Here is a 13,210-nt window from a genome sequence, read left to right on the forward strand (position 1 = left end):
CACAAACGTGTGCATGTGTGTTCAAGCGTGTGCAGGAACATACAGGGGCTGCAAGAGTGCACACGTGTGTGTAAGTGTGTGCAAGGGCATGCACAGCACATGGGTGTGAGTCTGGGCAATGATGTGTGGGGGTATTTGCACGTGTGTGCATGTGTGTGCAAGTGTGTACAGGAATGTATGGGCTTGCAAGGACCCACATGCACACGTGTGCAACGGCTTATATGCACATGTGTGCAAGGACTCCCTCGCTCATGAGTGGAAGTGTGTGTGTGTGTACATAGGAGTGCAAGTATGTGCATGAGGGACACACATGCACGTGTGTGCAAGTGTGCAGGGATCCATATGCACAGGTGTGCAGGCACATGCACAAGTGTATGCATGCTTGCACACCTATATGCACGTGTGTGCAAGCTTGTGCATGAGTGCATGTGTGCAAGGACCCACATGCATGTGTGAACGAGTGCATTTGTGCATGTGTGTGAGTGCACACGTGCAAGGGCCCTTAATGCATGTGTGTTCAATGACCCTTATGTGTGTGTGCACGAGTGGATGTGAGGACCCACAACCACGTGTGTGCAAATGTGTGCTCACAAGCAGACACACGTTTACAAGCACACACACACGATGCCCACGGTGCACACGTGTTTACAAGCACACACACACACACGATGCCCACGGTGCACACGTGTTTACAAGCACACACACACACACACAATGTCCACGGTGCACACGTGTTTACAAGCACACACACACACAATGCCCACGGTGCACACGTGTTTACAAGCACACACACACACGATGCCCACGGTGCACACGTGTTTACAAGCACACACACACACACGATGCCCACAGTGCACACGTGTTTACAAGCACACACATTACACACCCTGAGTATTTACACCTTGCACACACACTTGCAGGCACACACCCGATGCACACACGTGTTTACAAGCACTCACACGCGCCATGCACACAGGTGCCCGCCGCTGCAAGCGTGTCCCAATAAACTCCCCTGGCTGGTGCCAGTGCCCACGGGTGGGTTTGGGACGTGTGGAGCACAATCCTGCCGGAATCCGGGGGCTTGGCGGCTGCTCCTCGCCGCCGCTTGGGTTTATTTTTAAACCCGTTGGCCCCGAGTGATTCACACGCTGCCTGTTCCCTGTTCCCTGCTCCCCGGCAAGTTTTACACGACCAAAATAGATGTTCTGGAAGGAACGGGCCACCCGGCAAAGCCGCGACGGGGAGAGCGGGGCGCTCCCGGGATCCCGGCCCCTGCGAGGCTGGAAACGTCACTGATCCACCTCCATGAGGGTGGGTTTGGGAAAATGCTGGTGCAGACACCCTGGGAAATGGGATCATGGGTGATGTTTAACCTGGATCACAATACCAGGCTTCAGTGGAAGGTGCAATGTTGATGGGTCCTCCGCGGGTATCCCAAGCCCTGGGGGCTCTCACACCTGGCTGTGGGGGAAAGGGAGCCCAGCAAGGCAGAAGGGAGGGTGGAATGAGGGCAGGGAATGGGATAGCATCATCTGTGGGAACAGAGCAACATTCTTGGGAACAGAGCACCCTTCCCAGGGTCAGGGTCCTGCTTGCCCCATCCCTGCTAGCAGCAGCTCCCTGCAGTGACAAAAGCACCCAGCCAAGGTACCATGTTACAGCACACTGGGGAGAAAAAAAAAAAAGGAAAAAAAATCTGACTTGTAAAAATAGGAGGCAGTAATAACTGTTAATTCACTATTTTTAATTTCAAGTTCAGTCATGAAAGGTTTCCAGCCATAACAGTGCATCTCACTCACTTAAGACCAAGACACACATACAACAGTCCCAGCCAGCAGGGATTTCTCCCTGACAGATTCCCTGCTTTCAGCTGAATGCCGTTTCCAGCACGGCAATCCCAGCCATGGAAGGACAACAATCACACCTGTCCCAGCTCTGTGGGACAGCAGCACCACTGGTTTCTTCTCCAAGGAAAACATCATTGAAACCAACCCCTCTGGATGGAGGAGACCTGGAGCTGGGCTCCCCACCCTGAGAATAACAGAGCAGGAGGAGGATGGTCAGCTGGCCAAATCCCAGGCAGAGGTGACAGCCTGAAGAGCTGAGCAGAGATTTTGTAGTATCCATGCACCACTCAGCAGATTTGCAAGGGCTCCTCAGAGAGGCTCCAGGGTGTCATCTGCTGAGGAAAAGTCAGAGGAGGTGGCAGCAACCAGGGTTTAGGGCAGCAGAGGTGGTGGCTTGCAGGCCTGGCCATCAGAGGAGAGATAAGGGACAAGGACAGGACCCCACAGCACAATGTGACTGCAGAAGCAAACCCTGGGACAGCAGCAGAGGCTAAGCACAGTTCATCCAGCTGAGCAGGCACCCTGCAAACTCCAGAGCTGCCAGGACGATGCTTCTCCACCAGCATCTCTGGAGCAAGCCCTACCCATCTCCTGCTAACCCTTGCACAGTGTCCCAAGCCCCAGATGAGCAGGAATAGGCAGCTTTTTCCTCTTTGGGGTCATTTATTTATAGATTTAAAGAAATAAAAATAGAAAAAGAGGTAAAAAGTGCATGCCGAGGCAAAAGAAATGTTCATTGGAATGAAGCCAGAGCAGAAGGTGGGGTGGCAAGGGGTCCCTCTGCCCTTCTGAGGGGGGAACATTCCTCCTGCACGCACAGAGACAGGGCAGTGGGGCTCTCCCTTCAAACCCCGCCAAATTCATGCTCACAGTATCCGACGTAGAGAGGCTGTGCCTGGACACCACGCCTGGGAAGAGAACAGAAGGATGGCATCAGGGAGAGGCACAGGCAGAGACACCACCAGGTCTGAGGGCTTCCAGTGGCACAGGGTGGCTGTGGGTGCCCCGTTTCAGGTGTGACAAGGAGGGAGTGGTTTTCATCCTGTGCTTATAAACTCAGTTTTTTGCTCATGTGTGGGAGCACGGGGTGAGGACAGGTTTCCTGGGGAAGCTGGTGCTGCAGGAGGAGTGGCAAGAGCTGACAAGTCCCCTCCTTCCTCAGCACAAAGCCCTCTCCTCGCCAGAGCCACCAGCCTACGCCAGCAGCAGGAGCGCTCTTCCAGCGCTGCACAAAGCAGGCTCTGCCCACACACAGGCAGCACAAAAACCAGGGCTTTCCAGAGGAACAAGGGTCATTTTGCAGCAGGGCAAGCCCTTCTCCCTCCTGCCCTCCCAGGGTTGAGCCCAGAGCAGCAGGGCAAGGGCAGGTGCCCCAGGATGGTTACCCCAGCAGCGTGCAGCGGAACTCCGCCAGCCGGGCGTATGCGTCCTGCACGTTCCCAACAGTCTCATTGCTCCAGAGTCTTTCAGCTACGGCCCCAGCTCTTGGCCTTGAAGACAAGAGACAGGCAGTCAGGACAAGGGGGAGCTCAGAAGATTCTTACATGAAGCCCTGAACTCCCAAGCACTTTCCTAATCAGTGTCCTTCCACACACAAAGGCTTCAGAGTATCCCAAGATCTGTTCCCTGTTCCCAGACACGTGCCCATCAGGAGCAGACCAGGGTGACAGCACAGAAGGCTGTTAAACACAACCTGGTTGCAGCAGCAGGTTGTTACAGCCTTGCAAACTCCCATTTCAGCCCCAGTGAAGCTGTTACCAGCACAGGGAGGACAGGGACAGGCACCACGTGCAGATCAAACCCATGAGTTCAGCACATGACACTCAGTGGCAAAGAAAAGGGATGCAAGCCCAGCCTCACACAACCCAAGTGACCTCCTTGTGGCCTCCCTTACCAGAGCCTGGGGGTCAGGTTGGTGACATCCACATATTCACCCCACATGCAGGCCTCGCCACCGATCACCAGGGCCTTCTGCTCAGGGCTGCCTGTGGAGGGGACAGCAAAACAGACACTCCTGGCACTACATCTGAGTGCTAAGGCAGCTGCCATGCAGAAAGGGGACACAAGGAACACACCTTCAAACATCAAGGGCTCCACCTTATAGGCTTCTATCCAGTCCTGCCCGTAGGAGATGCGGTTGAGGTACCAGGGTGCAGAGAGCAGAGCCCTGTAGCCAGACCTGGTGACATTGGCTATCTCGTTCAGGTACTGCAGGTTGTTCTCCTTCCACACGTGGATGATGGTGTCAGGCCTCAGCTGAGGAGCACAGGTGAACACAGGGCAGGGATCAGTGCAGTGACAGAAGCATCACCTGCTCCCCTGAGCAGAGTGCACTGACCCCTCCACACCCCCAAAAGGAAGCTGAAGCAGACTTGGGCTTGATTTTTGAGCCACTTCCCATCTGGTTTGCAGGAACAACAGGAGGGATAAGGCCATTTGCAGAGTGTCCTGGGCAGGGTTAAAACCTGCATCCTAGAGCAAGCAGAGCATTGGCAGCAGTGTGACAAAGCCATGATGAGGACAGCTCACTGGCAGCACCATCTTGAGACCAACCACAGTCCCATTACAGAGTAACACCCACCAGCCCCAGAGCACACCAGTGTGTCAGGGGGGATGCTGGCACTGCTCACCCCAGCACAGCCCCCCAGAGCACACCAGTGTGTCAGGGGGGATGCTGGCACTGTTCACCCAGCACAGGCAGCTCTCACCTTCACGTCGTTGTCAAACACCTCCTGCCATACAATATAACCTTTGCCAAGGGAAGAGACGATGTCCAGAAGCCTAGAGTGGGAAAAGTACCAAGGTTTGGGTGATCTCACTGATTCCCTTTTTGGTGGTTACATACAGGCTAAGGAGTAGCACAGATATTCCCAACACCCTCAGCAGGATGTGGAGGTGCTTCTGAAGGAGGAGAGAAAGAGCACAGCCCCTTATGGGGCTTCTTTCTCCTCAGCCCCAGGAGGGGCTTTTTTGTGGTCAATCTCCCACTCAAATGTTCCCTTTTGGGCTCAGGGAGACATGACCAACAGGGAAGCTCCTGGAAAGGACATCTGGTGTCCCCAGGACAGAAGACATTTGAGCTGGTGACACAGTGCAGCAGCAGGCCCTGGATGCCCTGTCCTTACCTCTGGATGTAGAAAGACTCTAATTTTTTGTAATCTTCACCAAGGCCCATCTCAACCATGAAAGCACGGATTTCTGGATTGGATTTCCTGTGCACCAGAGAGAAGAAATAAAACCATTGTAACCTGAGCTCTGCAGTAAGGTCAAGGCATGGTCAAGTCCCTCCCACAACAGTCCAAGGCTTGCCCAGGTATTCCAGAGCTGTGGCTGGACCAGCACCAGCACCAGCAGCTCCCTACATTCAGCATCACCATGAGCACAGAAATCTCAAAAATCCCAAGCACCACCACTACCCCTGGCCTGGGAGAGCAGGACACCAAAGCTCATGATCAAGAAGCCACAGGCTGGGACTCCAATCCCAAATACTTGCCCCCAGCCCCCATCCAGACTGATCTCAAACTCACCAGCACGTGAAATCTACCTCATCACCACCAAGGTGGAGAAAGAAGTCTGGGAACACAGTGCTGACCTCTTGGAACAACCTGGTCACAAACTGGTAGGTGCTGTTAACAATGGGGTTGATGGGCCCATAGACTCCAGAAGGAGCCTTGCCCATATAGCAGGGAGTCAGGAGGCCTGGAGCACCTGATGATAACAAATGCAAGATGGTGAGGAAGGGGCAATTCCCTCTACAGTTCCCCTCAGCACAACTTAGGGCCTGTCAGGGGACAAGGAAGGAGGGACAGCCACAGTTCCAGCTGTGACCACACACACAGAGAATTTTAACATGGGCCCTGGCATTTGGAGGCAGGGAAAGAAGAGAAAAAACCAATGGAATGTTTTCCTGGAGCTTCTTGCACTTTTAGACATAGGAGACACAGTCCCTGGAGTAGAAAGCAGTGTGTCAGGACTGGACACAGCTGAGCAGAGCAAGGAAGCTTGGCCAGCTGTACCCTCAGTTACACAAGAACCTTGCAATAAGCCATAGTGTTAGTTTTGACAGAGCAGATGCTCCCACAAAAAATTACCCAGCTTGGACCCAAGAAAACATGGAAATGTGGAAATGTTTCCCTTTGAATTTTGCTCTTGAAGTTGGATCACTGGGCCCCACATCCCCCAAATAATGGTTTGCTCCTCATCAAAGCCAGCCTGTGGGACACTGCTGCTCACACCCAGCTTTTAGGGTCCAGATTGCAGCACCCATTCCTGCCCCTGGGACAGCTCCAAGTCTCCTCAGAGCAGCAGCAGCAGGCAGGGTGTGCTCCTCACCTGGCCCCCAGGAGAGGGTGTGGCCGGGGGTGTCGAACTCGGCGATGACTCTGATGCCGCGCAGCCGGGCGTACTCGATCACGCTGCGCACGTCACTGGCTGTGTACACGTGGGTCATGGCATTGAAGGCTCCCTGGGACACAGGAAAGCTCAGTGCCTTGCTCAGGAGCAGAGGCAGGGATCTGCTCACCTGAGCTGGGCTTTACATGGTGATCATTACCTGCTTGCTGAGCTCTGGGAATGTGGAACTCTCATAGGGGAAAGATGGGTCATCCACAATGTGCCAGTGAAAGACATTGAACTTGTTGTAAGCCATGACGTCCTGGGAAGGAACAGGACAAAGATGAAACATGTCCCATCCCTTCTGAAAGGTCACCCAGCTTGCCACAGATAGAGAACAAGGTCCTCCAGCTCCAGAAGGACAAGGCAGAGTCTCCCTAGATGCTCCCCAGGATCCAAGAGGGATTCAGACACCTCTCTCCAAACACAAAAGTTGCACAGGGCCAGGAATACTTCTGCTTAGTAAAATCCCTGTTCTCCCTGTAACTGAGCCACTGGTGGAGATCTGGAAGTTTAATTCTGCTTGGGATGAGCATAGAACCACCACCCACCTTTGCCAGTGTTTTCCCTTCCCTTAGAAACAACTCAGCCCTGAAGACTAACCTGGACTGCAGGGATCCAAAATACCTCAGGGTGTTCTTTTTAACAAAGGCAGCTGAGAAATCACCCAAACAAGGGAGCTCAGTTGTCACAGGGGAAGGGACACCCAATTAAACCATCTCATTTCCCAGCATGGGTGTCCTACCAGAGTTTCCAGGATAGCTTTCATTTCCCAGCATGGGTGTCCTACCAGAGTTTCCAGGATAGCTTTCAGAGGCAGGTAGTGTCGAGAGGTGTCCAGCAACAGTCCCCGGTGAGGGAAGCGGGGAAAGTCCACGATTTCTGTCTCATTGATGTAGTACTGCACACAGAAGACACGAGGAAGATGTGAGCAGGATGTTGGACAAATGGCCATTAGCAAGAGACATTGAGGGTCACCACTGTCCCCAGGGTTGGCAGGACAGAGGTGCTCTCACTGCCCAGAGTGCAAAGTGTCCAGAAAGAGCTGCAGCACTTCTTTACGCACTCAGAAGGCAGGGATCTGGCTGGATCCATGAATTTCCACCTGGCCCTTGGCAAGGCTGTGCCCACTCATTCCAAGCATCCCAGCAACTCTCAGCCTGTGCCCATGGAGGCTGGGGCACTATGGGGAGCTGCCTGCCCCCAGGGGATGAGGCTAGGACTCACCGTGCCATTCTCATCTCTCCCAACAAGCTGGCTGAATGTTTCCAGGCCTGCAGGAAAACACACAGCCCCTTTCTCAGCACAGACACCCCCAAAGGAGCAGAGCTCAATTAACAAAGTCTATGGAAAGAGGGAGGCACTGGAGACATCCCCACAGGCCCGAGGCAGGGAGAGTGGGAATGCCCTGTGGGAAGCACAGCTCACCTCGGAGAGCTCCCCAGATGGTCTCTGCTGAGAGCAGCATGGAGCCTTTGGAGACAGACAGCTTATCTGAAAAACAGCATCAGAGGGATGGCCCACACTGCCACAACAGCACTGGGCAGGGCTCAGGTACAGAACTGCACCCCAGACCCCAGAGAACTGAATTTTGGTTCTTTCTTCCTGTTTTAATCCTCTCTCCACTGTTTTATCAGCACTCTCAGGTTCTTCCTGCCCTGCCCCAGCGTCTCAAGAGCAGGGAATTGGTGACCTCCCCAAATCCAAGGGTAACTGCACAGTGCTACTTCCCAGTGACAGGCACAGAAACAGCCACGTTCCCTCTCACTCCCAACCCTGTCACTTACAGCTTTCATTGGAGTCCAGGCTGGGAAACCCATCACAGCCTGGAGTGGAAACATAGACAAGAAGCTTGGTGCAGGGTGTTTCCCAGGATGGCTCATTCTCTGCAAAGGACACAAACCATGCACATCAACCCCATCCCAGCTCTTCTCCCTGCTTCCAAGCCCACCACCATCCTCCCAGCCCAGCTAGGGATGGAGGCAGAAACAGGCACCCCTTCCTGCACCCCAAAACAAACACCACGGTGTTCAGCAGGGGTTAATTTCAACACAGCCAAACAGGAGAACATGAGCTGATCCCAACCTGTGAGGAAGCCCACAAGGAAGCTTAAAGGAGCACACAAGAGAGGAGAAACATCGGAATATGGACTAGCAGCAGCCCCTGAGGCTTCCTGGACACCAGCCCTGGCTCTTACACTACAGCCATGGCTAGTGAAAGCTTCTCTAAGAGGGTGAAGAGCTTCTTGTTTCCAAGATTTCCCAGCACTGCAAAAAACTACAAGCCCAAGAGCTCTGCTCTACCCAAACTTCTTGGAAAAGGGCAAAGAAAATCTTTAAAAAAGGGTGGAGAATGAATCTGTTAAACTGGGCTGAGTTAGAGGCAATCAAAAGGTCTCAGCCAGCTCAGAAAAGCTCCCAATTGACTTCACCTTCTGCAGAGCAGGATCCAGGTGTAGCAGCCAGAGAAACGAGTCCAGTCACATTGAGACCTCAAGTAGGAGCTCTGGGCACACTTCCCTAACTGAAGAGCACTTCCAAGGATGCACAAGCCTGAATTCCCACTTGAGTCACTCCCCCATTCCAAAGGGATGCTCAGCCTTCATTGGGGTGCAATGGACTTAAAGCAGTCAGTTGCCAGAAGGAGCATGGGGTAGCAGGGTGGGACCCTGCTCATCCCAGACAAGGTCCATACCTACACCCCACAGCATTCCCAGGAATAGCCAATGCTCAATGTGGTCACTAAAAATAAAGAGCTTGGCTTTGAATAAGCCAAGAGTATCAAGAAGTTTCCAGAGAGACTGTGGCACTGCCAGCATTTCAGAAAAATGCAGAGAGCCCCTGCTCCACAGCTCACAGGAGCTGACAGAAATCCCGATTTCTCCATGAAGGGATGACGAAACCTCTGCGGAGAGAAGGAAAACAGCTTGAAGCCAGCCCTGTTTTGAGCTTTCCTCTCGGTTGCAGACAAGCTGGTAGCCAAGGCAACCTCACAGATGTGCAAGCAGCACAGCAAGACCTGCTCCCTCCGCTCGGGAAGGCGGCAGTTCACCGGGAACAGCCGCTCTCAGGCCTGGGAGCACTCATTCTGCTGAGGAGCCTCGACAGAATTGGTCCCACCATCACACGCCGTGTTTGAACCTGCTGGGTGAGGTGCTTCCCAACCCAAACACAGCCCCCTAGGCCAAGGTGCAGCCAGGCACCACCACCAACCACACCTGCAAGGCAGCGCAGCCAGAAAATGGTTTCTGCCATTTATTTCCTCTATTAATACAAATGATTTCCTTTCATCCAAGGTTTCCACTGCCTGTTCTTACTAACCACCCATGCGGAAAAAAAAAAGACCAAAAAAAAAACCGAAGGAAAAGAGGGGAAAAAAGGCCTTAAAATAATTTGTGTAGCTTGAACATCAGAAAGCAGGGCATATGGAAAGTGATGAGTGTGAGCTGGATCTTGTGATCGCAGTGTTGGTCCAAGTGATTTGATGGTCACATTTCCCCTCTGAGTGGAACAGGAGAGCGTGAATAATTAGATCAGCTGTTTTTAGTTCCTAGCAGCAAAAGAGAACCAAGAGGAGCCTTTTTGGCTCTCAAATCAAAATTTATTTCTACTTCTACTCACAAGAGTTGAAGAAATAAAATAAGCCAAAGGGTTCTCTGTTTCAAACCTGCTTTTTTCAAAGTATGATGTACTCAAGACAAAGCCAAGCAGCTTCCAATACTGCCACCCTTCTCTGCTTTGATCAGCAGCGACAGAGTTCACACTGACATTTAAAACACTCGGGAGCAGAGTTACTAGCTCTTTTTGATGAATGAAGTGCTTCATACTCCCTGCATATAGCACTTCAGGCTGCAGCAGACCCACGCAGCTACTGAGCGTCCCTGCACGTCGGCTCCACAGCCAAGAGATTTCCTGCAGCTCATCCCAGGCAAGCAATGGGTGCTGTCATGAAGAAGTCTGGGTTCAAGAAACCTTTAGAGCCTGTCCCACAGCAAATCCAGACTCTCAAAGCTTTTGCCTTTCCTCATCTTACCCTACAATTTCAGGATGAATCCAGGAGCTAATCCCTCCCTGGCAGAAAAGCCACGCTGCCTCAGGACTTTTAGCAGCTCCACTTTGGCAGAGGTGTCCTGTGGCACAAGTATGTACTTGGAAGAACACACACAAAGCAGAAGTCTTTCCTCCAGGTGAGACCTCACACAGGCCACCGAGAGCTGCTAACAGCCAAGACTGAGCAGTAACCCTGAAGCAGGAATGGCTGCAAGAGTGGGAGCAGCTCTCCCTGCAGCCACAAGAGAAGGAAGTGAAATGAAGCAATGGAGAGATTAACACTACCTGGAGGAAGCAAAAAATGAAATAGAGAAAACTCTTGATAGCGAGAGCCGAAATCTTGGCAGAAGGACAACTAGTGCTGTGCCAAACTCGATTAGATTCCTTCCACACGTGCCATAGGCACTGCTCTCCAAATCCCAACCCATCGCTGCCCTTGCCACCAGACTCCATCCAAACCACAACTCCCACCCCACCTGCCGCCGCAGAACTGAGGGGAGGCAGACGGCCACCAAACCCCGCGGTCTGACCCCAGAATTAGCGAGGGTGTCGGGGGGCTGTTTAAGCTCAAAGCCACGGAGAAGAAGGGTCAGCGCCCGCCGCGGCCCTCACCGGTGGGACGGCCGAAGAGCAGCGGCCAGTACCGCTGGAAGGCGGCGTCCAGCACGGCGCAGCCCGGCCCCACGGCCGAGCCGTCCGCCACGGCGAAGCGGAACCCGCGGGCGAGCACCGGGCAGCGGCCGCCGCCGGGCGGGAAGCTCTGGGCCTGGGGCTGCGGCCACACGGCCCCCGCCGGGCCCGGCAGCAGCAGGGGCGGGAGCAGCAGCAGCCGGAGCAGCGACAGCTGCAGCGCCCGCGCCGCCGCCATGTCGCGCCCGAGCCTGAGGGAGGCGGCACCGCCCGACAGCGGGGGGCCGGGCGGCCGCGAAATGGCAGCTCGGGCCCGCCCTCACGGCGTTCCCCCCGCTGGCCCACAGCCTCCCCCGGCAGTCCACCCTTCCCTCCTTCTCTTGTAATAAGGTATGGAAGCCCCTGCAGCTCCCCACCGAAAATCATTTCTGTCCCAGCCTTCAGGCTTTACAGCCCCCCCCACCCCAGCCATGATTACTGCCGCCAGGGAGCTTCAGCAGCCTGCACCGGGTTTGAGGAGATTGATGGTTTAAATCATGTATTTCACCTCTGCTGCTTTCGTGGAATCATGTAGTGTTTTGGGCTGAAAGTGATCGTAAAGACCATTTAATTCCATCTCCAGCCATGAGCAGGGACATCTTCCTCTATCCCACCTTGCTCCAGGCCCTGTGTCCAACCTGGCTTTGGACACTTCCAGGGATGGGGCACCTACAGCTTTTCTGGGCAACCTACACCAGGGCCTCACCACCCCCATTGTAAATAAATTCTTCCTTGTATCTAACCTAACTAGACCTCTCTCAGCTGAAAACCGGCACCCCTTTCCCATGCTTTGGATCCACCTTGGGTTAAAGCATCTTCTGTTGGTGCTGTGTATTTTTATGAGCAATATATAAATCATCCTTTGCACTGGTTTCCAAGGATATTTTATATGTGGCCAGTGAAATATTGATTGGGTTGTACAAATAAAAGGGGCTTTATTCCATGGTGGATCCTCACAATGAAGTGGTGCAGGGATGCTTTCCGTGCAGTGCTTGGCTTTTCCAAGGAAAGCCTTAACCTCAGATGAACTCTATTTAATTTGCTTCCTCCCTCCAGCTCTGCTTTCCTTAGCAATCCCCAACTCAAATAAGGGCCTTAAGCCCAGGTCTTACCCATCTAATTGCCAGCACAAACCTACAAGGGAACTCATTCCATCAAATTATTAAAAACCTGATGTCCCAGAAAACTCCAAGGTATCAGGCGTGCTGGGAGACAAGCCAGAGGCATGGGAGCAAGGAGGAAATTAAACAAATGGCACAGGAGAAAGTGTGACAAGGGAGATGGCCCCATCACACAAGAGGAAAAACCATTCTGTGTGAGCAGGACATAGCTATGGAAAGGTCTGGTGGGGAATGTAAGGTATTGTCCCTCATGGGAGCAGTGTAGAGAGAACAGGATCAACAGGAAAAAAGCTTTTTGTAGAAAAAAAAACACAAGAAACTTGTTGTCAAAGGTTAGAATAGCACCAGCACAAAGCTGGAGACTGATGGGGAAAGAAAAAGAGCTGGGAAGACATGGAAGGGTTTCAGTGGGGCTGGGGAGAGATGGAGGGAGGTGCTCTCCAGTGTTGAAGAAGGCTGTGAGGTTCCAGTGAAGTTCTTGGGGGTGACGTGGAGGTGAAAAACTTGTGGGGAAATGAGGCACCAGGAGGAGATCACAGGTTTGGGTCTAAATGGGATTGTGGGAATTTAATGAGGTTAGTGAAAATTTATAGGGAGCTCATGGGGAGCTCCCCATCCATAGGGAGGGGACTAAGGGTCACCTAGAGATAGAGAAGCTGGGCTCCATCAGGAAGGGGGTCAAAGAGAGCCAAATGGTGTTGCCATGAGCTCAACACCTACACAGCACTGCATCTTTCTTTTCCAGCTGTGTAAAACAGCAAAGTCCATCTAATGGGAAGGTGAGCCAGGAGCCAAGGACAGGCACAGCCTTACCAGGTGGGTGTACCTCCACAGCCAGGCTAACAGAGCACAGGGCTGGACCAACAGAGAATTAAAGGCACTGAGTGAAGTCCAACATCAATTTAGGAATACCTAGGAGCAGGTACACTCATATAAGAGATCAGGAGGAATTGGTTGCCTGGATCTCAGAAATAATGGAACTTATGGAGTTCATGGGTGGAGGTCTCAGGAGAGGGACCAATTAAAGGGTCAATTAAAGCTTGTTGGTTCCCTCAGGCTCCTGACAATCATCCCTTGTTTTCCCTACAGAGGTGGCAGGACCCAAATTCAACACAATGGCACATGCCAGGCT

At 53.0% G+C, this 13,210-nt stretch overlaps 1 protein-coding gene across 2 annotated transcripts; it reads right to left on the bottom strand.

Moving 5' to 3' along the window:
* Positions 1–1,723: 1,723 nt before the first annotated feature.
* On the bottom strand, positions 1,724–11,156 carry HEXA (hexosaminidase subunit alpha). Of its 2 annotated transcripts, XM_036389945.1 has the most exons (14): positions 10,901–11,156; positions 8,027–8,125; positions 7,668–7,733; positions 7,467–7,513; positions 7,030–7,140; positions 6,400–6,501; positions 6,180–6,312; positions 5,375–5,555; positions 4,973–5,059; positions 4,556–4,628; positions 3,923–4,103; positions 3,742–3,832; positions 3,233–3,337; positions 1,724–2,755 (listed from the first exon to the last, which is right to left on the bottom strand). In XM_036389945.1, the coding sequence occupies exons 1-14, from the start codon at positions 11,154–11,156 to the stop codon at positions 2,692–2,694; spliced, it is 1,596 nt and encodes a 531-aa protein (XP_036245838.1). In that variant the 3' UTR covers positions 1,724–2,691. The 2 variants fall into 2 exon arrangements, with proteins under 2 accessions (XP_036245838.1, XP_036245839.1); XM_036389946.1 differs by lacking the exons at positions 7,030–7,140; positions 7,467–7,513; positions 7,668–7,733; positions 8,027–8,125; positions 10,901–11,156 and adding an exon at positions 6,985–7,000.
* Positions 11,157–13,210: the final 2,054 nt, after the last annotated feature.

This window comes from Molothrus ater, chromosome 13, assembly GCF_012460135.2.
Source record: "Molothrus ater isolate BHLD 08-10-18 breed brown headed cowbird chromosome 13, BPBGC_Mater_1.1, whole genome shotgun sequence".
Lineage (NCBI taxonomy): Eukaryota > Metazoa > Chordata > Aves > Passeriformes > Icteridae > Molothrus > Molothrus ater.

Coding starts and splice junctions, on each gene's coding strand:
- HEXA (XM_036389945.1), bottom strand. CDS start 11,156: ATGGCGGCGGCGCGGGCGCTGCAGCTGTCGCTGCTCCGGCTGCTGCTG. Junction 6,502..7,029: donor AAGCTATCCTGGAAACTCTG/GTAGGACACCCA, acceptor GTTCCTTCCCAG/GACGTCATGGCTTACAACAA. Junction 2,756..3,232: donor TTCCGCTGCACGCTGCTGGG/GTAACCATCCTG, acceptor TTCTCTTCCCAG/GCGTGGTGTCCAGGCACAGC.